General features: G+C 42.0%; 1 protein-coding gene across 7 annotated transcripts in view; it reads right to left on the bottom strand.

The window, feature by feature from the left end:
• Positions 1–388: 388 nt before the first annotated feature.
• LOC123963117 (vacuole membrane protein 1-like) overlaps positions 389–24179 on the bottom strand; it is a 57326-nt gene continuing 33535 nt past the window's right edge. For all 7 annotated transcript variants that reach the window (XM_046039674.1, XM_046039676.1, XM_046039675.1 and 4 more), the window contains 5 exons: positions 24028–24108; positions 23504–23620; positions 19964–20025; positions 4522–4624; positions 389–3357 (listed from right to left, as the gene is read on the bottom strand). In XM_046039674.1, the coding sequence (XP_045895630.1) occupies positions 3214–3357; positions 4522–4624; positions 19964–20025; positions 23504–23620; positions 24028–24108 (507 nt within the window). In that variant the 3' untranslated portion in view covers positions 389–3213. The remainder of the gene's footprint in view (positions 3358–4521; positions 4625–19963; positions 20026–23503; positions 23621–24027; positions 24109–24179) is intronic.

Here is a 24179-nt window from a genome sequence, read left to right as displayed (position 1 = left end):
TCATTTTGCAAGAAAACCCTTTTTGCATCAAGTGCTTCTCGTTAGTATTATTTACTAATACTAGTACAAATTCTATTTTAAGATAAGTGCTGCGTCTAAATACAGCTTGCAATACATTTGCAACAAGAGCACAAGAGTAGCTTAATTCACAACTCACAGCAAAAGGCTTAACTTGGAATCTGAAATGGAGATGATGTCAGTGTGGAGGGAGCAAATCAGTAATGTGATAAGCATTTGGATGTGAAACATTAGACGGGGAAATCTAGGAGTTGTGATGGACTCCTCCTTGTCCCTCTTTCTCGGCTGACATGTGAGATTCTTTGGAGGCCTGAGGGTCAACACAACCGGTGTGGTCAAGACTTATCACAGAATGAACACAACACCAGTACTCTTTTCAACAGACTTTTATTTATAGTGAAAGCAGATGAGGGAAAAAAACAGTGCAACCATCTTTAAAATAACCCAGGCACAGACATCTATTAGACAAGAAATACAGGCCTTTACTCATAGAAATATAAACAGAATTTCTAGACCAACTTGCACACACACACACATTCAGACAGGCATGCCAAAAAGGGGGCTCCCTTATGGAACAGGACATCCTGAAACTGCCAAGAACAACACTCTCCGAGCCAGCGAGCCATTCCAGTGTTATCCAATGATTTTGCTTTTATGACCAGGAAAAGTTTTATCCTTTTGCTCTGTTATAGAAAAAAAATCTAAAATAAAACTAAGGCTTTGCGGCAAAAGTGTCCACTGGTCAAGCAATGATTTTCAGCTTTGTATAATTACCAATTTGTGGCCCATAGAAACTGACTTAGAAAAACACCCCCTCAGGAGAACTCCAATAAAATGCAGCCTCCTACAAAAGAAAGTGTGTATTGAGCAACAAAAGAAAGTTCTCAGTAAAAAAAGAGAAGAGGGAAGTGTAAAAGGGAAGGGGAAAGCTGGGTAAGCACTGCGTGTACCATACCTAGGACTGGGTGTCACAATGTGATGTGTTGCAATAAGGTGTGTACTGTCTGGATTCTCTGGAAATTCAAGAGGACGGAGCAAACTCAAAACACACATACGCACATACAGAAGTACACTAATGACATCTCTACATCTGCATTTGCAAACATGCGAAAACACAGTTCCCCACATGAAAAACCACATAAAAACCCTCCCAGACGTCAGCATGGAGGAAATAAACAATAGACCCATGTCTCTGACGTTTCACAAGCAGTTGGGATAAAGGGAAGTGACATCGCAGCACACATCTCTGAATGGGAACCGATGCTAATTGAGACAATGGCAATAACAGAAAGAGGACAAAACAGGATGCTGGTCAGATGAAAGAGCCCGAAATGTCAGACAGCCTACAGACTGTTGTCGCCTTGCAATCTTAACAGCCAACACCAGTCTGATAAGCTATCTGACAGGCCGAGAGAGTGACGGACATGCCTGAGACGAACGCATGTACAGACACGACAACAATGACCAAAAGAAAGAAAGAAAAAAAAAAGAAAGAAAAATAAAGAATGCTAATCCGACTTACCATGACAGGAGAACAGAGGAGATGTGAGTGTTCTGACTAGAGCTGGTGCAGAGCGCAGGGTTCAGCCCACTCAACAGTACCCCTCTGTTTTGAATCTACTCGAGTGATTCGTCTCCTGGCTCCGTGACTGGGGCAGTGCAACGAGTTCATTCGGAGGTTCAGCTGAGGTAACGGCACAGACGCTTTTCACTGTGCGCTTGAGGGTTTTTTTTCTCTCTCCCTCCTGCTTGCGCCTGCTCTAGCGCCCACTGTGCTCAGTCCAGCGTAGCACAGCAGCGGTACAGAGAGGGAGAAGAAAATAGCACATTTCACTGGCAATTACGAAGAAAAAAAAAGAGAAGAAAAAAAGAGAAGGTACGGCATATATTGAGAGGCAGCTGACGTTATCCAATGAGCAAACAAAGGCACACATAAAAAAAAAGAAAAGATCACTGATCTTATGAAATGCAGAGTCTCGTTCTAGGAGCTGCTCATGTAATGTCAAACATGAGCTTGCTGTCCTCATCTGGGGTAAAAATAAAAAGTCTTCACTTGTCCATAAGAGCTTTGGACAAGAGAAGACAAAGAAAAACCCTTACCCTGACACAGACTGTCTCCAAGTTAAAGGTAACAGCTACTATCTGCTATGCTAAGACTTCCGGGCAGACTCCTAGTCTATTAGTGGAGCACAATCTGCTTTAATCCATAAAAGATAAAAGGGAGAGCAACAAATGTGGCAGCCACGCAAACGCCAACCTACTATCTCCGTCTCGCTCTCCGTGTCACATGCAAAGACGTAGATCTGATTCAATATATGGCTGCATCTGGTAAAGTAGCCCCCGGCTGACTCATGTGCTCTCTTCCTGGAAGCAGAACAATAAGGGCAGACAAAGGGACCAGCAGGGTGATTCATGGCCGGTTTATCATTTCTCATTCTAAAGTACCAAGTCGAGCTTTACTGCACGCACAAAAGAAGTCGTCTAAAGCACCATGAACAGCGTGACACATTCATTAACAACTGACTTTGAGCTCTACAACATGTACAAATGAGATGGCTCAGTTGAAGTGGACACAGTTATTTAAAATCCATTTTCATGTCTTATCTAGCCACAGCCAATACTGCACAGCAACTCTACAACACAGGAATAAATACAGAATGTCTTATAAATAAACCAGCAAATATAGATAGATAACAAATAAATAGATTATTGAATTAATAACTCACCACACAATCAAAAGTAAGAATCCTAGCTTATTCAAATAAAGTCAGTTCGTGACTCTATGGGCATTTAAGACTTTAAGGTTCTTCTAGTGGCATAAACATGGCAACTTAAGGCCTCACTGAGGAGAATTATTGCCAGTAGCTTCTTCCCACGTGCTCAGGAGCTGCTAAAAAGAACAGACGTGGACGCTTTAACACAACAGCTTACTCACACGCACCCCAACGAGCACCTACCTTACAGACAACTATCGCGGAAATCACTACCAAATGCAAAGGCTTCAAAAGCAAGTGAATGGAAGTCCAAGTTCGACATTAACATGTTGCTACAATAACAAGAGAGAAACCAGATGGGGGCTGATATTTGGCTTCAGATAATGGTGAGGACATCAGCCAGTAGGGAGAGCAGAAAGGAGCAAAGGAGTGGTGGGAGCTTCTGAAGTGGATGGTTCGCCGTGGTCGCTATTGCCGGCCTTCACTCGGTCTTGCCCTCTGAGTCCTTCTCCTGCTGCTTGCGCTTGGTGTAGCTCTGGGCCATGGAGTTGACAATGGAGCAGACAAAGAAGCATACCATGATGACCACAACCTTCTCAAAGAGCCACGACAGCCAGCTCTCCTCCTGCCAGGAACCACAGAGAGAATAGAGAGAGAGGAGAGGAGCTCGGTCAGTAAGCTGAGGGCCACCCCCATCCTCCACCCCCATCCTCCACCCCCTTCACCCCACACCCTGCTCTCCCCTCTGCTCCTAATGCTGTAGGCTAGGTGGGGATTCAGCTCCATGTGCAGGACAGATAGAGATCAGGGGTAATAAAACACGCGGCAGCCCCCACCGTCCTCCCTCCAAACGCCCCCACTGACCCCAGCCTGCAGCCTGCCTCCACAAAGTTAAATTGCCTTCGCTTCTCTCCTGTAACTGCAGGAGGCTCAAGTTACAAGAAAAAAGGAACATTGTTCTAGAAATGCCTTAATCTGTCCTTGTGCAACAGAGGTCTATCCTTTTTTCTCCTCCTTCCGCATAAAGCGCATTAAAAATCGTTTTCAATGAATCACTTAGAGCAAGAGAGAGAAAAAGCTTTGAAAGAGGCTACATCTACAACTGGCTCTTTTTGTTCTAGACGGGGGGGTTTTGATGGATTGTCACTGGCGGAGGGGGGCGCCCCCGCCCTGGTCTACAGTCAGTGCTGGGTTCAGGCGGGGCACCGAGTGCAAGTGTGTGTGTGACACATAGGGGAGTGACCACACTCACACACACACACTCCCAATTGGTAAGATGGAGCATGAGTCAGCACGCCCCGCACTACAGTAGTACAGTTCAATACAGCGAGTGGAGCCAGACCCCACACTGGCCCCTCTCCTCCTCCCCTCTTTCTCCTCCCTCCCCTCCAGCCCGCCCAGTGCAGCCCTAACCTACTCTGTCATTCTGACCCTAAACAAGCCTCTGTAATCTAATGTAACACTACAGGTTATGGTAACATCTGCAACATCAACAGTTTTCTTACAAACATGAAAGTAGGTTTACAAAATATGTATGAAACTGATTCAAAATTGATTAATCGGCAGCAAATGATACATATAGAAGGGAAAAACAGAGTTGATTGAGTTCATTGGGAGAAAATGGGTCAGAAATATAAAGGAAGGCTTAGATAAAGAGAAGAAAGGGACAAAAAAAAGTGGAGGGAGAAGGAGTGAAAGAGGCAAAAGTAAGGGGCCCTCATTCTTTTCTTGGCGCGCACATGTGAATGAATAGAGGCTGTGAGCTAGGGGCTAAGGCCCCTGTACTTACAGTTGGGATCCCCTCTCCAGTGCGATGGTGCAGCTTGGCCTTCTGGGCCTCCAAGTACTCCCTGAAGGGCTTCTGCAGTGCCGCACCCAGCAGTGGAACAGCTCTGCCTCAACCAACAGAGAGATGGGGGGGTGGGGGTTGGAAGGAGGGAAAGAGGGAGGGAAGGAAGATGAGAGAAAGAGGGGAGGGGGCATGGGGAGGGGAGAAGGGGGGGGGGGGGGGGGGGCACAAATCACGTCACATCATTGTTACTCACCAGCCCAAGGGCAGCAACAAAGGGAGGCATGCTGTCCTGTGTCCTGTACAGTGTCGGTCTCCCCTGCTTCCTCTCTCCGAGAAGAGAGAAAGACGGAGAGAGCAACGAGTGCACTGCCCTGCTCATCCCCACAAACACACACACACAGAAAAAAAAAGTACACACTGTACCACAGCTACAGAAAACAACGCTGCTCAAAAACAAGTAAAAAGAAAAAGGAAATAATAAAAAAAAAAAAGAAAAAAAGGCAGAATAAAGTTGGCTGGTCCTCATACAGCAGCCGCGGCAGCAGTAGTCACCCACATTCTCCCGCTCCGTTCTCCTCCCCTCTCCTCTCTCACTCACACACACGTAGTCGGCTTCCTCTCCCTCACACACACACACACACACATCCGTGAACTCGTTCAACTCCCCTGCAGTGCCTCCTCTACCGCTGCAGCGAGGAGAAATGAATGACTTCTCAGAACTCTCACATTTATCACAGGCGGTTCCTGTAAGAACTGGTTTCAGCCAATTAATGAGGAAGTGAGTCGTACCCGAGCTGTGTCATCACTGGCTGAGATCTGGGGGGGATGGCCCACAGAGGGAGGGCACTCCTGTAAGACGGCCCATATTAGGAAACCCTTTACAAGATTTAGCCACCAACTACAAGCATACTACTGACCCCCCCCCCCCCCCCCCCTCGCTCGCTCTCTCTCTCTCTCTCTCACACACACACACACACACACACACTCAAAGAAAAAAAGACGTGAGAGACTGCAGAGAATGCCCTAGAATAGCGAATCAGTGGCCCATCCCTAGGCTGGAGTTAGTGATTAATCACTAAACAAATACATACTAAAGACCTTCACTTACTGTCTTTTGTGGCTATACACAGTCAATTACATCCCCTGAGCTATTGTTTCAAAACATTCCTTATGTTCTACTTATGCGTCTTTTGTTCATGTTGGGTAGGCGTCATCAAAGCTCGGAGACACATCAAACATTTGAAGGCAGGTTTGCGTGGGCAGTCATGTCACATACGGTTGAGTTTATAGCTGATAACTTTCTCTGAAGGAGACAAGTCATTTCCGTCCCTCCCCACCTCCACACACACATACACACCTATGTTATGGTGAGGGAAAAAAACAAAACAGATTGTGTTAAATGATTGAGTTTACAACAAGGAAACCTTTTAGTAATGATTAACTTTATACCAAGTAATGGATATCCTACATGTGAATGGGCATAAAGCAGACAGGAAGTCTAACAGATGGATCCCAGTTTAAATTACACAATAGAAAATAGTTGGGACACACGGTATCAAAAATCAAGCTAGGAATTTTTTTTTTTTGGAGGGAAACAAAGCCTCTCCTATTCCCATCCCCCACTTCACAAAAGCCCTAACATCTACACACAGAAACTAACCAAACTAATTTTAAAATATATAATAAATATATAACCTGGATGAAAAGCCAAATAGGAGTTTGCACAAGAAAAAGAAAGATTACAAAGCATGGGAAAAATACACTAGTGCAGTAGATAAAAGTAAAGGGGCAAGAACAAAGAGCGAGAGAAATAGTTTTCAGAAATGGCGGGCGAATCATCTCCTACACGATGAGCAATACTGAGTCATGAGCCTGGGCAAATCCACCAACAAAGAAGCTCAAAGCTAGCAGTCTAAAACATGTTTTTAATGCCTCAGAGTCAGGACAGTCTCTTGGTCTTTCCATTAAAGAAACTGATCATTTTGTGCTTTTGGGGAATACATTTTCACTTGCTGCAGAAGGAGTTAAGAAATTGTTGGATTTAAGAATTTCTGCTGTAAGTGTGTTCATAATTTACCCGTGAGTACCTGTGCTGAACATCTTTCTGTTCACAAGATTATCTTTCTTAGTCTGAGATAAAAATGAACTTCCTGTGAACTGGAATTAAATGTGAAATTCGTGTAACTTGTGCATGCATTAAATGTTGTACAGTAACTGTTGTAAAAATGGATGTGAATGTTCAGTAAAAGTATTGAAATTTAAAATAGTATTTTCTGAGTTCTTTCCAAGTTGAGACCAGGCGAGGAGGGAAATACTAGAAGCTGAAATTTTTTAACAGCCATAAGATGTAATTTGGCAAACAATAAGCCTGAACTATTTACTCAGCAGCTACTGAGCAAACTTTAACAACTGGTTTGTTATAATCCTGTGCTTTATTTGAAAGTAACAGAAAACTCCTCGCTTGTATCTTTGTTCCCGAGTGAGGCTCTGAAACACCGTGGCCTTGAGAAATAGGGAAATAAATCAGTTTGAACAAAACTATTTACAGCACCTTTTAAAAAGCTGAAAGTCTGATTTTTACACTGAAAGAGCTCTCGCCAAATTCTGCATTAACTATAAAGGCTCATTTATAACAAAAAATGAACAAGCATGACTTTGTAAAAAAAATACCAAAGTAGAAGAGCATGCATGTTTTAATAATTTTGTTCCTAATTAAATCTATAAAACAGAACTACTCGTGATGAAAATAAAGCTCACAGATTCATGTCTGAATTTTTTTTTTTCAATCACCTGAAACAGCTGTAACATAAATGTGCCTAAAATTCCATTCAATTTATAGTTTTTGTCTTCAATCTGTGTTTTTCATCATTTAATGTGGCAGTAAAGGACAGAAACGGACAGAGTGGATTTTCACACAAATATAATGCTGTATATTATTAGCAATAAGCAATTCTTCTGTATTTAGTATGACAATATGACAATCCTTTGTGTGGGTCTGCATCCAAAAATATAAATGGAAATACATTTATTGTCAAGTATAAAAGAGAGAAAATCTGACTCTTCTCACTTTTTTTTTTCTACAGAGGAAAAAAAATATGGGATAGTTAAAAAGGATAATAATTACAATAATGAAAAGTCTTTTACAACCATAAAAGCCTGCACGTGTGGCTCTTATTATAACAGTTGTTCTCCAGTTGACTGAATTACTTCCAGAAGTTGTGCTTCACTTGCGTGGTTGTCATAAAAATGTTTACTAGTAAAAACATGTGGCTTATTATCAACACCATAGGTGTGCTTTATATACCTGTACATATTCTTAAAGCACTGTGTGTGATAATTAATTTCTTAATCAACATCAAATAGGTAACGTGTGGGCTTCTCGATTTTAAGAGCAAATGGCCGCAGCTCCATCAAGTGATTTGCATTTAGTCACTAAATTAATCAATAAATGAAGTTATTTTCAAAAATCTATGAAAAATTGTAGTCACAAGTAAATCTCTCAAAGATGCATAAGATAAAACAAGCCCACCTGTATTTATCAAATGCAATGAACAATAGAATCTAATCAGCTGTACATAAAATGCAAAGTTGTAGCAAATACATTGAAAGAAATCAACATGTGAAGGATGTTTATTTTGACTGTCCTGTACGTGACATGTGTGAAGAGGAGCTCTGCAGCTCAAACAGTTGAGTTTAGTTTTGTGTTGATGCAGGTATACAACTGTCCCTTTTTATATGTGATGAGCTAAAACAAAACAGGTAGAAAGTTTACATTTTCCGTCCATACACTCTTTAAGCCGGTGCCTTTAAAGTATGCAAAATTCCTGTGTTTTGAGAAGGGGAGAACCACACTCACACAGCTCTCGTCCAGACATACAGGAGAAACCACAGCACCACCGCCACCGTCACCACCGTCCTACAATGCCATCAATATCCATTTTCTCAAAATCATCTCAGTATACAGTGAACATCTTTGTAACATAAACAATGAATGAACTATTTGTGTCAGTGTGTTTAGAGAAATTCAACTATGCTGACCAGTTCGTGGACTTAGCAATCAAAGTCAATTATGGATTAGTGCATCAAACCAATGAGGCACTCATTTCATTATGTGACCACCTATTCTGGGTTTGTAGAGACTGATTAGTTGTGTGTGTGTGTGTCACCACACACACACACACACACACACACACAACCATAAATATTTGAAGTATAAATATTTCATAAATGTTACAAACATGTAATAATTCTAAATATTAAAGGTAAGGGGTTATTGAAAATGCAGAGATTTTTAGATCTGCGACCTCTGCAGCTCCCCTTCCTCGTCAGCACAAAAGGGCTCACTGCCTCTGTCTGCTAAAGGATCTATGACATACGACAAAAATATTTCCCGTGACCTACACAAAAGAAATCTTCACAATACAGCTGCAACAACAGATATTTAACATTCTTAAGAACCTTTGGAGTAAAGTGTTCTATTCTAGATCTAATTTGTACCAAAAGCTACACATCTGAACTCACAAATGATGGAAAGGCACATACTTTGATTTCCAGCCTTCAGTACAAAATGTACTCCCACTGTCATATAACCTTCCCCTGCAATAAAACAGAACCAACCAGTGTCAGAAACAATGCCATGTCTGCCCATTAAACTGCAAAAGAGGCTAACTTGATCAATAATCAGGAAAAAAATGAGTGATAGATATGCTTCGGCAAAACAAGGCCATGTGGAGGGAAAACCCCATGTCCCCTCTTCCTGCAGCCTGATTATTGCTGAGAAGGGTTAATTTGTCTCATTTTTTAATGAACTATCATTTCCTGCTGCTGCTCATGGAGTGTGGAGCATGTTGTTTAGGCGTCCTGTGTTCGTTTTGTGAAAAGTAAAATTCCACAGACCATGAGTCAGCGGCAACCTTTGACCTGTCTGCCCTTCTGAAGGCTGCCACCTCCAGTGGCACTCCAACACATGCACAAACACACACACACACACGCACACACACACATATATCGACTCATAAAATTCACAATTTCTTGTTCTTTATGTTAATGAAATCCCAAAAGTGGGCACACACAAGATCACACACGCAGGCACACACACATGCCCTGACGTCCCAGGCAGGGGATGATAGAGAACAAGGGCTCACATGACAGCCAAACCCCGGTCCACGTCCAACTGGTTACGACATCATCACAACAACTGGCTTAGGCAATCACTGGTGTTACCCAATGCTCCTCAGGGCCACAGTTCACACCTAACATAACAGCACCAACACCGCAAGACGCACACTGTGGTTAGGCGGCGCTCTGACCTGAAGTACTGACACTCGGACGTCTACACCATCGCAGTGCAAAACACTGACCCTCTATCTTTTTTATCAGCCAATGGCTTTATAAATTACTACTGCTCCAATTTCATTTCAGTGTTGGTATCATGAAATAACGGAATTATGGTGTGTTTAACTTTATTGTAAGGAAACTTTGGAAAATAAGGAAAATTCACGTGCAAATGTTGTTAGGTAGTATCTGGTATCTGTGTGTATGTGTGTGCTTGTGTGCCTGTGTGTGTGTTGGTTCCTCCTCCAGTCCAACCAGGCCTTTTCCCAATGACTTCACCACTAAAGCATGAAGCCCACTCCTGGACGGAGATCCCCCTGCCCAGTGTGTTTATCACATCCCTGCTCCACAGCCTTCTGTGTCAGCCAGCAGACACACACACATACACACGTACACACACACACACACATAAATACACACTAGCTCGGACACATGCTATCCTCTTGGGTGCCTGCAGTGCTGCCAGGAAATCAAGGGGCACCAATTATAGCAGTCTATTATTTCTCTCACTTCCCAGACAGCCACATAAAACAGCCCTCCAACCCCTACGACCCCCCAGGTTCAGGTCGGCATGCCCACACAGACCCTCTTGGTCTGGGTGTGGAGGTGTGTGAAGCTGCTGGGTCACTGGGTAACCAGGCCTAGACCTTTCCAGTGGTGAGAAAGGGTTGTTCAATGAGTCAGATGTGAGTGGAGACAAATCCAGACAAGTCACACTGTTCCTTGTAGAGTGGCAGCGGCAGGCTGCCTGGAAATAGATGAGGAGGTGGAGGAACAGAAGAAGAAGAACAAGAGGTGTGGGGCATCACCGGTTACTCCATGAGTGTCTCCATCCATCCCGTGATGTCATGCTTGGAGCAATGGCTGCTGTATGGGCTCTATGGTGACATTGTTTCCTATGGGACAACATACACATACAGCCCTTTTTCAAATGAACACCTAATGACTCAGTGTTACTATATCTCTACATTTACATTAGCAACAAGTCAGAAAACCCAAGAACACGGAAACACACAAGAGGGGTTACATTTACACATCATGGCATGTTAAACAAATGTGATGGGCAGAAACACACCAAAGAAACAAGGCCATTGGTTGGAAAATGAATGTATGGCACGTGGAATAAGTGAGACCACGATGTATGTCTTCTAACACAGCAGGTTAGCCAGTGAGCTGTGTGGGACATTTTCAGTATACAGTACACTGTGGGACTGTATGGAGTCTGTGTGGTTCATATACACTGTGACATGCTGCACAGATAACCACATTACTACGTACCTGTCAAAACCACAACATGCTGTATATTTTCCGCTTCAACACTGTCTGTTCTACTTTGGCTGCTTACAGTGTCTGCTTTACAAAACAACATGCAGGAATACTGCAATACGACAGGCAACAAGGTCAATTAAATCTGTTTGTTCAAACAATGTGTAGTGATGACAGACTAAAAGAATGTGATTATAGTTATCTGATTTACTTTCTGATCAGTTATACCTATAGCATTGCATTTGAGTTTACATGCTGCCGAGGCTGTGGTCAGGAGCCGCGGATGCCGACAAGTGAAAGTCACTGATGTCTGTGCGACTGTATGCTACAGTACACCTCACTGTGCTGGAACAACGCAGAGTAGAAGATCTAGCAAAAAGCAAAATACCACATTATTTCCTAATAAAGTAGTTATATAGCGTGAATGTGATTTAAGATCCCATAGCAGTTTAGGCCTAAGATTCACAAAGTAATAAATTGTGTTCACAGTGGTGAATCTTTGAAGTTCGACAAAATAAAATAATAAGCAAATGATGAATGTGTCTGGGATAAAACAAATGAAACACAGCCTGCTCATAATTAAGATTTACGGTTGCCCTGGTTTTCAAGCCAACACGGATTATTCACAACTGGACAGTACCGCGCATATATACGGCAAGGATTCTCACCAACACCCCTCCTTACTCTCTCTTCTACCTCTCCTTAACTTTGCTGTTGTGAACTGGGCTAATGGGGGATAATATGTCTGTTTTGACTGAGGTGTGGTGGAGGCAGGGTGGGGAGAGAAGTGGGTCTGGACGGCTGTCCTCTGAGTCAGGGCCTGTCTGGGATGACTCCTCTTACAGCACACAGAAACACATAACCATGACAACTGGTGAATTTACAGCACACGCATTACGATGTTCATGGGATTCACAAAACAATACCCTTCAGTGGATGGTGCTGATTAAGAGCTGGAGGTCACGTTTGGTTCCCCTGATAAATGAGCTGCTCTAAAAATGAATCAATGGCTTACTGTTTCCTACAACAACATACAAGCCTGATGCATAAATACATTAGTAATTTCATAGCCTTGGCCTAAGCATGTGTAGGAATGATTTGATGAGCAAGCAGCAGTGTGAAGTGTGAGACTGGGGACCAAAACAAATGAATCAGGGATGAATAAAGCAGGAAGTCCTGCACTATGCCCGAGAGGCACATAATATGACACCAGACCTGGGACACACATCTGACCTCTCCCTCTCTTGTGTCTTTCTCCCTCTCACACAAACACACACACATTACATTGACATCTTTGTGTAGCCCTTCTGAGTCCCTCAGTGTGCTATTAACCGCAGAAGTAGGCCTAGAGAATGCGATCTGAACAATAAGTCTTCTTGAGCGACTGAATATTATTCTAAAAGGCTGTGGTAAGACCTTTTGGCTCAGAGTCAAACCTCTCTCCGACTGTTACTACCTCTGTATTTCTGTCAGACCTTGTGGGCCAAGGTAATCAGTATGGAAGTGGGGGAGATGAGAAAATGGACGCCCCGCCGGGCCTCGCATTAAACTTAACGACGCTATATAAAAAGAGAGTCGGTTTCCGACCTGCTGCTCCATCCCTCACTCCCACTGTCTTGCCCCGTTTGCCTCTGATCCTGTCATTCTAGGTGAGGCATCTGACTGTGTTTGGGATGGAGGAGAGCAGGGCAGGCTGTGGAAGGACGGATCAATGCCATCTTTGTCAGGGCGCTTCTCAGGTGACTAATACGATCGAAAAAAACTCCCTTCTTGGAGATTGGGTTAACTGTGCTCATAAGGCTCAAAGAGGGCTATTTATAGGATCAGTGGTGTGACGGAGGTGTAAATGGTTAAAGAAATACTGTTTACCAATCTTCAACAAAAAGACAGTTTCAGTCTGCTAAGGTGAAATACATCGCCACATGTAAAATAACTTAGCATAGGCTGCAGTTCACGTCCTATTTGTCCTTTAAATTAACTACACAACAAGAAATTGATAGATCACTTTTTGCCTCAAAATTGGTGCATTATGTGGAGACATAACAAAAACAAAAAATCCCTCCCTGTAAGATGACATTCAGGTGACAGTTACCTTCAACCCAGACAACCCCTACATTCAGTATGAAACCATGTGAACCTAGTTTCTATATGAGCTGTGGGGGGGGGGGGGGGGGGGGGGGGGGGGGGGTTCAAGATGGGTGAAAATTAGTGGAAACAAGCAGTAACACACTTTTCTCCTGTAACTCCAGTACTTTTACACGCACACAAATAACTGCACTACTGTGAAAACCCAGAATAGTTTCATTTGCATGGTTCTCAGCAATTTCACTTCTCCAGCAACCCAGCTTTACTCTAGTTGTTTTATAGTTAACGTCCAGAAGAATGTGTGGTGAACCCTAGGCTAGTAAGACATAGGGACATGAGAAGAAAATGGATTCACAATTTTTTAGTCTGTCTTACGGACACTGAAAATGGCTTTGCTTGCTGTAATCATCGCTCCTGGTCATACTGGCCATTACAAGATCCCTTCTTGAAATGCACTTTCAATGTGAGCGACGGGGGGACAAGATCCAAAGTCCTCTTTCTGTGCACACAGCAACAGTCTGAGTTAGAAAACTCAAGTGGTTATCTTCTAAAGATAGTCCTTTTAGCACTAAATTCCCTCACATTTACAGGAGCAAAACACAGCAATCCAGTAAGTAAGTAATCCAACTCTGTTAATTGATTTATGCTTACTCCAATAACAACCTTACAGTATACTTAAGGTATAACATGGCAGTTGAAACAACTGGAATCTATCTTTACATTATAACAGAATGACAAAGCTGATTGTGATCTGGAAAATTCCAGTATGATCCGGTGAGCTCATGCAACCCCCAGCTGCCCTGTCCTGACCTGTGACTCTCCCCTGGCCTCCCCCTGAGCAGGGCTGCCTGCTGTGATCCTCTAATGCCGACAGCCTTGTGTGGCAGGAACAGCCATCTGCAGGCCCATTGTCCTGGTAATGGACTCTTGCCTTAGAGATGGACTCGCATGGAAATGAGTGCATTCTCATGGAGACGTGCAGGGTTCCCCCCACAGCCCCAGCATAACGGTTCCTACTGGATAACCTTTTCAGGTCTTGACTCTTCCTCTCTACACCTCAATGGCTTTCTCCACAAGAGCCTGACAGTGATAGTCCCTCCCTTGACACACGGGTCTGAACGATTTGTCAAGCTCAACACAAGACACAGAGAACCGCTAACTCAATCAAGATGAGGGATTTTTACTGAGAACAATAATTTAAAGTCCCGGTGTGAAGCCAGAAGATGAGATAGTTTCAGATAAAAAACAGTAACTGTGTCTGTCTTGCTGTCTCTTTTTTTCTCTTCTCACTTGTTCCACATTTTCACGAACTTAACCAGTATCCTAACCTTCCTCACACTTTTTCCTCTCCAAAATCCCCCAAAACAGTGACCAGTGACAAGGTGTAAACACACTGGACTCCTGCATCACCATCCCTACAGCTGTTCTCATAATTAGGGAAGTTTTCTTATCCCCCCCCCACCCCTAATTCATATATCATCCCAAATGGCTGCTGAAAAAAACAAAGTTGCAAGAATCAGAGTTAGTGATTCAGTCTAAACAAAGCGACTCACAACAGATCAAACGAGGAGACTGGAGGCCCAAAACGCAGGAGAGCACCCTGTTCCATTACTGCATACAGTGGGTGAACCTGAGCTGTTCCTGCTGTGTATCACCGCCTGACGAAGCCCCAGCTGAGATAAGAGAAAGGATGGCAGGGTGGACTGGGCACAGAAAAAGATGAATCTGTTGCCCTCAAGTTATATGGAGCATAGCAGCAGGGGTTTGTTTGTTCTCTGGAGTTCTTCTAGGATTATTGACCTGACTTCAAATCAAATCCAAGGAAATTCAAGGTTAGAAAGAGAATGTTGTGGGATAAGATAGGACACTGGTCATAAATAAGAATCCAAGATCATGTTCAGTGAGAGGTCCAGATACATTTTCTTCTATTTTGTACAAAAAGAAAAGAAAATGTATTCTGTATATTGTTTTTTTTTTTTTTTCAAATCTGCAAACTCTCAAGGCTTGTTAATAAAGACGCCTGTGCAGGGTTTTTTTTATGACTGGAGGTGTAAAACTGCAAAATGAATTTTTAAGTAAACAGCAGCATGAAACTTAATCAATGCCTTGCTCAATGCGAGTTTGCAGAATTTTCTCCCAATTTAAACAATGACTCTACACACACACGGCTGGTCTTGAAGAGCAGGAGACACCAGTACATTCATCACAGGACATAAGAAACAAGTCTGATCAGACACACAGCTCCGTTCGGCCTGGTTATCAGTTCTTGTTATCAGCCCAAAAGGCATCTGAGGAGTCTGCTTTTATTGTGACCTTGTGGCACTTCAAAGCACAACTGTCTTTATTATTATCCTACTACTGCTGGCAGAAGGTTATAGATTAAACCTTAAATGCTTTGCAGGGAAAGAAAACAAGAGTGAAACCCATCTGCTGGAGAAGTAAGTAATCTGTTTCCACAATACACATGAAGAAGTAATACATCAAGTCTGAAAAGTCTGACACATTTTTTTTGTCCCAAACAGACAGTAATTAGAAAAACAGTTGAAAAAGGAAGAACACTTCACTTTACTGAACAACTGTCAAAGGACAGAACTTATTTTTCCACGAAACCTTTTTAGGTCTCAAAAGGAACATCAGATAGTCATAAATGTATAATGGAAATTTTAAGTCACTTATGTTCAACTTGTTCTAAAAAAGAGTTCTTTGCATATTCTCTACATTTTATTTCCAGCTAGTAAAAGAAACTGGAGTTGGTCATTTTTGTTAACAGAGGTGATGAAAATAGCTGCTGACAGTTTTAGAGCCTCATGACGTTTAAGCCTCAGATACAAACCTCTCTTGTGAGACTGAATTTCTGTAACACACTGTTTTCCATTTATCATTCATAGAAAAACTACTTTCCTGATTTAAACTGCTGATTAATGAGTGAAAACCTTATATAAATAAATAAATATTACCAAAAAAAGGTCCATATTTGGAAATAACACAATTTATAAAATGAATTGAGTAAGACATAATAATGATACACAAATCTGATTGACAACTATTACACATTGTGCCACATTGTTGCACTGCACAATATTTTATTAATATAACCCTAAAAGAATACTGTTGAGTAGACACTCCCTCTTGAGTGAATCAAAAAATCCTTCGTCAAGATTATAGGAATATTAACCAAATAAAGCATTAACCAAACTATATTACTGTATTGTATTGAACTGCAGATTTTATTTGTAGATAATCACGCTACAATGTTTTAATCTTTGATCTAATCAGCTTTCCTTCGTCACATCTAAGTAGTTCTAGAAATGCATGTGCTACTCAAATGCAATGTTTGATAAATGATAAAGCAACGAGGCACCAGCATACATACACACACACACACAACCACACACACACACACAATTTTTGTTTTTAATCACCAAAAGTACGCATTTTCATTACTATACTGAATCAGAATCAGCTTTATTGCCATGTAGGTTTACACATGCAAGGAATATGCTTTGGTGACTTGATCCATAACTATATACATAATTAAAAAAATATTAAATTGACAAAATGAGTAAATAAAAATGAGTAAAAATAAAGACTATATACAAGAACATGTGCAATATGGCAGTTAGTGCAATGAATGAAAATTATTTACATCCGAATCTATCCATTTTCAAAAATGATATGCCACACTACAGCACGCAGTTCTGGGGACTCACCCCTAGTTTCTTGTCCATAGACCCATAGTGAAAGAGGTGTTCTCGGTCAGAAAGCTGATCAATCAATATTTTAATAAAAACAATATTAATGATAAATAACTTTATCAAAAATAAGACAACAACATGTCCAGTGTTTTGTAGATTTTTTTGTTATTTTCAGATCATTTGGAATTTCATAGTCGTCAGTAAAAACATGTACATGCACAGTATTACACTCTGATACAGCCTGTGTGTGTGTGTGTGTGTGTGTGTGTGTGTGTGTGTGTGTGTTTGTACCAACTAGCTCACCTGACTGGCACAGAGCAGGAAATGATTTGTGTAGTATTATATTATGTAATTTGAGAATGAAAGTCCAACGGTCACTTCAGTCACCCACAAAGACAAATACTACACCCTCAGCTTACAGAGACTAAATCCAGAGCCAAGCAAACGAATATTCAAATTCCACAAAAAAGACACAATTTGTGACTTTTTTTAAAATCATCAAGCACATACATTTAGTTTGAACTAAATTTTATTATAAAAGCAAAAAGAGCTGAAAAAGAGAGCAAATGCTCCACATGCTAATGACATTTGACACGGGCCAAACAAAAACATCTGAAACGTTATAACAATGAAATCCCTGCTACAAATCAATCATTGGTGAAAGAATTTTCTAAGACAATCATTAAAACTTTCTTGCAGGCATCACTCTAAATCATAATTTTAGGAATCTGTTTATGCAACACCAAGAAGTAAGAATTTTGCAGAAAATAGTTTCCATACACGCCATAAATCCAATTAAAAAATGTAAAAAAAAGAGAGTAAATCAGGTTACACTGCAATTCCAACAAAGTTCACGTTTTAAATGCTTCACTGAAATTTTTACAAAAGTCCTGTGGTAAGAAAAAAAACGACATGTGGAGGTTTAGCATTATATGGTTTAGTACTGACTTTTGAGAGAGAGGGCATCCAGAGGACAAATCTTTGAGTTTGTGTATGTGAGCACAAAGGGTTTATGTGTGCGCATGCACATGCAACTGTGGGTTGGAATAAATGCAGGTGCCTGCGTTTAAACGGGTGTAAAGGTACATTTATTTTCAAGCACCTGCAAATAGTTAACACTGACAGTGCGGTCTGTCGCTCGGTGCCTAAAGGGTTCAAATTGAAAGGCTGCCACCCATTCATAAGGTGATGTGTGACTGAGAGTGAGAGTGAGAGCAGCACAGAATCAGAGGTGGAGGTGGAGAGGCCTCAGTGAGGAAGGAAGCTGACGGTTGACAAGTTGTAATGAGGGAAACTTCCTTTAGAGAAGAAGCAGGCAATGAGTCAGACTGAAACCTGTCAATAACCAATGATCTGTCGCTTTGAATCTGCAGCTCAATGAACAGTGACTGCCTGAGGGGACAGGCCTTTCACAACCCAACACACTGACACACACACACACACACACACACACACACACACACACACACACACACACACACACACACACACACACATTTTTATATATCAGTGTATTTTTTTTTACACATTTATCTATCTATGATAGACCCATAGTGAAATATGTTACTGTGTGTTCTGTCGGAAAGCTGATAAATGATTGAAATTAATAAATAATGACATGATTTATTGAAAATAAGAAAACAACATGTTCAAGACAACAGTTCAGTGTTTTGTAAAATTTCAGTAATTTTCAGATCATTTGAAATTTCACAGACACTACAGTCTCATTACACTATGAGAGGTAACAGCCTCTGTGTGTGTAAACGTCATGTAGCTTGTGCTATCGAAGCTGAACAATTGGAACATATTTTATTTTGTGGCATTAACACATGAAGAGTCTATAAAAAAAATAGACATGCAGAGAAAAGAGCCGGTTCTTTAGCGGCCGTCTCTGACCGAAGGCTTCCAAAATTCAGTTCAGAAACAAAGCATAATGTGCAACAACACAACATGGCAAGGAAGAGAGCTGATGCAATCTCATCGCCTGATTTCAGCAAGTGTGTTTGTGTGTGTGTGAGACAACAAGAGTGCGCGAACGTCTGTGTGTGTGTGTGTGTGTGAGATAAACGGCACTCCCACAAGCAGGTGTGTTGAGGGCAGTTTCCAGCTGCAGCCCCTGGCATCTCTACAAGGACACCCATCATGGCACCCATCAGCACCCTCACCCAGCACCAAGGCCCTTTCAACTTCTAGTACATCTAACCATTTCATTTCAAGAAGCACAGAGGTTGTATGTGTGTGCATAGGTGTGATGATTACATTTTGTTTTGCACTTTTTATTAAAAAGCTTGACTGGATTTCCATAACCAGCCTGTGTCATGATGAAAAGTCTCTTAATCCTACACGTACACAAATAAATTTCCATTGTCAAATCTCTCTCTTACCAGAAAATCAAACTCTATTTTTTCTTCCCTCCCAAGGGACATCCTGCCTGAGAGGTCTGACACCTGAAGGGCCTTATTTTATCGACAAGATAAAAAGGTTGGGTCATGGTAAACCATCTTCAGACACTCACAAGCAGCCCTCTATTTTGGCTTGTGCTCCCTACGAGATCAGGAAGGTAACAACCGCTTGGATAAAAGGGCAACAACAGATGAGATAAAGGCGAGAGTTCATCCCGTCCTGTGAAGAAGCCAGAACATGTCCATGCCCATAGTCATCCAGTGGAAAAATCCAGGTCATTAATCACCATCTAGACTATTACAGCAGAGTGAGGAGCCAAAAGGGGAACAAAATGTGACCTCTGTTTCAAGGTCTGCACAAGGTATTTCAAGCACATTTTCAAGCAGAATGTTTTAATTGACTTTGCATGACCTTCATCAGAGTCACAGGGAGGAGGAGGCAGATCTCTCTCACACACACACACACACACACACACACACACACACACACACACACACACAAAGGGACATAAATTACCTGAGTGCCACATGACCAACCAAAAGGTCCCTCAAGTTCTGTATTAACTCTTTCATGTGCGATAGCTGCACACCCCACAGGGTACTTTTGGTGAGCCCACACACGAGTACACACGCACACACCCGTTGAGGCTTACTCACCCGATGAGGGAGACCATCTGCTCCACTATGTGCCTGCTGAAGGTGACGATCACAAACACTTTCTGTATGACAAAGAAACACACAGAGAACGAGCGAGTCAGTTACTGAACCATGAGGTCACTGCTGGGGTGCTGAACAGGGCAGTATGTGCATCATCATTTGATCAGTAATTCCTTACCTCCCCCTCATTCAAACACACACACACACGCACACACACACACACACACACACACACACACACACACACACACACACACACCCTACCCATTACGCCCGAGCCCATGTCTTGGAAAACCAAGGCGGTTTGGTCAAAAAGCAGCCATTAAGACACCCTTTTGTCATGGAGGGTAAGAAATAAAAGGCCTGGGCTCTATGACACACGACCAACACAGCACACTAAGTCAGCACACTGGCTGTCATCAGAAGTGTGTGTGTGTGTGTGTAAAGGATGGAAGGATAGAGGAGTAGCACAATCAAAGGAGATGTGTCATTGCTTCAGGGGGTCTAGAGGCTGGCTCCTGTCCGGTCTGATTCCCGCTTAGTCACCAGGCCAGAAGGGACAGACAAGCGACTGATTGGCAGACATTCTGTCTCATATCAGCCCTGTGTCCTCCTGCAGGGGGGCAGAAACATGCACCCAATAATTGACCAGATTTTTTCAAAGTCCTTCACTTGCCCTCTAAGTTGTTGTAAGTTACAGTATTCTTATACACTAAATGCATTTTGACCACTAAAAATGTGTCCTTTTTTTTGCAGTAACATCTCGGTTGCCTTCAACATGCCATTAGAAAGGCTTATTTTTGGCGGGTCCGTCATTACAAACTCATGTTGTGCAGAAAAGGATTGTTCAAACCCACAGAACCTTATTTTAAATTCTAGTCCAGATCCCAAGGTTTCCAAAATTACTAAATATATAGTGCCGAATTACAGGGGAAAGTGTATAAAATGATACACAAGACATCTAGAATTTTCCATTTTATGTAATGATGCAGGCATAAAAATGTCATCTTGGATTTGAATATTTCTCTCAATATAAATGTGCAGCTTCAATTAGAAGATTATAATGCAAAACTGTTGAAACATTTCTTATCTTAGGCCACAAGTGGTCAAAGGTCTTAAGCTATTTTATTAGCAATTATACTGAGTCTCATGATAAGACTATGTTCATGGTGCTTTTGCAACAGGCTACATGGTACTGATCAGACACTTCTCCCTGACACGCAGATCAGTCCCAATACTGGACCCTGACTGGCTGCAAGGTAATAATATTGACTGGGAGGATTTTAGCAACAGTTTTAATGACAAGAACTGGGGAAACTATTAAAATAAAAATATACAGAGTAAGATAAATGACACTAAATAAAAGTGACAGCTGTGTCAGCGCCCACAGCGTCACTTTTACATGGTTACACTGAAGATGACGCTGCACCGCAACCCCCCAAAGAAAATTTTAATTTCATGTGACAGTCTTCTTTGATCACTGCTTTGTTAACAATGTTCATTGTAAGGTAAGGTTATGTAACATGTCATCCAGGTCACACATGAAGTGTATGTTTAACTTGTGTGGACCTCATTGGAGGTTAGACAGACTCGCAGTCAAAATGTTGGCAATATCACAAAACTAACAAAACTTATAATTGCCATCTGTAGCAATATAAAAAGACTGACATTTGCTATTCTACTATTTCTGTTCCTCAACTTCTTAAACGCTACTTCAGTAAGACATTTTTGGAGTAAAGCACTTGAATACAGATTTCATGCAACCACTTAACAGATAGTGAGAACTAACATATCAGTCCACACAAAGCAAGGAGGAAGGGGCAGCAAGATGGCCTGACACAGGAAAGCTGACTAAGATGCCTTAAATGTGTCTGCTCGGAAACTGCTGCTGACATGGTCTTGACTCGCTGATTTCTGTGAACTGATAATTCTGATAAGAGCTACGCACATCCCAGTCATAACCATTTTGTCACACGCACACAAACAAACAAAGGAGAAGAGGAAAGTGTTACATCAGTTCTCAATAGTTTACTTAAAAGTCACACTCATTATGAAGAACCATGAGGAGCACTGAGTGATATGGAAATGAGAGCATCCTGCTTTTAATGTTGTGTGTTTGTTGCAACACCTCACAACACTTATGCCCTCTGCAAAATCACCCATCTCAAGGGCCCGTCTTGTGTGTTTCCATGACATCAGCCATCATCCTCAAGCGACCTGCTGTATCACAAAGGCGCCGATGTTAACCATTCAACAGTGGACATTTAGACGTAAAGCTTAATGAGCATGAAAAGGCGGAAGCAGCGCGGGAAAAGTGGTGAGAACACACCTGAAGCGCAGGTACAAACCCAGATCAAAAACATGCTTTGAAGCACACCCACACACCACAAGGCTCAAAATCCCCTTTTGTTCCCTTTTGGCCCATGAGGGAGAATGTCACCTGCTCTCCACTGCGCTTTCTTCTAATACCTCTGCTTTTCTGTTCACACACTGTAAACTACTGAATCATTTGCATTGGAAACAGAAGCTGAGCTTGAAGAAAATTAAACCAAGCAGCTACAGGAGAGATTGGGGCCCACATACATGCCAGAGACCCGGGTGAAGTCTTTCTTTCTGTGAGTCAAGGAGGGACACACCTCTGTCAGGGAGGGCCCCTGGGACCCCTGGGTGTAATCTGGTACAGTGTGTGACTGTGCCTGCCATGCACCCCCCCCCATACACACACACACACACACACGCACATCCCCCCATCTCTCCCTCCCTCTATCTCCATCACCTCCCACAGACAATGTTTATCTGCTTTAGCTCGCATTCACTAGGTTCACCCCCACCTCCCCACCTTTTTTCTCAGTTTGGTGCAGGACAATGCTTTGTACATATGATAAGGAATGAGGCAGAGTTGGGGGAACAAGGTTCACTTTTAACCCTTCCTCTCTGTGTCACCATGAGCAAATTCCTGCGTTTGCTTAGAAAACAGTAAGTTGAGCCTCTGGCGGTAATCATAGACATACTGCAAATTCCTGGACGCAAATTGAGGATTTTCCAGGATTACAAGAAACATTTGTAATGCCAAGTCTCCTAACAGCACGGTCTTATTCAAGGGTTAGGATGTATCTCTTACTTTCCTATAAGTTCTCAATCTGCTGCAGTCTGACCGGTCCACTTTACAATGTACTGGGGGTGCTGCAGCTGCAATCACAAAATGGTTGACTGCCCCTACTTTGGCTGCACAAAATGGCCTCCTTACTACCAGCTGAGTACAGAGATGCTGTGCATGTGATTCATTATTTAACACTAATCTCCCTCTGAACAATAGATGAGATGTATGGAAATCTTAAACTCTGGCACAAATACGTTTGGCTTTTTCTCTCCAGCATGTAATAGAAAAGATAAAAGCAAAAACAAGTACATATTCAGTATATTGTGCTTTACTATACACAAGTCTCAGCTGTGTTTATGAACGCTTTTAAACTTTTAAAACTTTATTAAATCAGCCCTGCCATTATTTACACGGATGTATGTTATTGAACTGCAGCTCACCTGAATGTGCATTTTGATGACAGCTTTCCCGATGAGCGTTGCGCCGAAAAAAGTCCAGAAGGGGACCAAAAAATGTCCACAAGTTATTCCTGCAAGGTCAAACAAGGGATTTGGAATCTGGGGGAAAAACAACACAAATGATTAGACTTCATATGGTGTAAATTCACCTAAAGAAATTCAAAACAAATCATACAGAGAAAGTGCAAGACAAGACATGAAACAATGGAGCAAAGTATTGAAATCCATGTAGTATTTCTTCTTCTGCCAATTTACCTTACATGGGTGTTCTACAGGTACACCTACAGAAAATTACTGATGACCATGAGAAGATCTGCTCCTTGTCAAATGTACATTTCATAATATTGTTTTTTTTTTGTTAAAATATTGAACAATTCAGAGCTGCCCTTTTACTTTGAACGACGCACACGTCAATATAACATCACTGAGAGAACATGACAAAATGATGATTAAACTGATAAACTAGATAGTAGGGTGAAAAATTTTTTATGTTTGATTTGACTTACAGAAGCACAGGCTAAAATCCCAAAGAATCCAACCCTCTGGATGAGTTTCTTCACTGCTGCCTGTGCTCGAGTGGCAACATCCTGAAAAAGATCACAAGTGGGAAAAGTGTGTGATTATATTTTCACTAGAGACCTTCTGATGTTTAGCTAAA

This window comes from Micropterus dolomieu, linkage group LG23, assembly GCF_021292245.1.
Source record: "Micropterus dolomieu isolate WLL.071019.BEF.003 ecotype Adirondacks linkage group LG23, ASM2129224v1, whole genome shotgun sequence".
Lineage (NCBI taxonomy): Eukaryota > Metazoa > Chordata > Actinopteri > Centrarchiformes > Centrarchidae > Micropterus > Micropterus dolomieu.
Note: the sequence above shows the minus strand (reverse complement) of the source record. Positions and strands in the feature narration are given on the sequence as shown.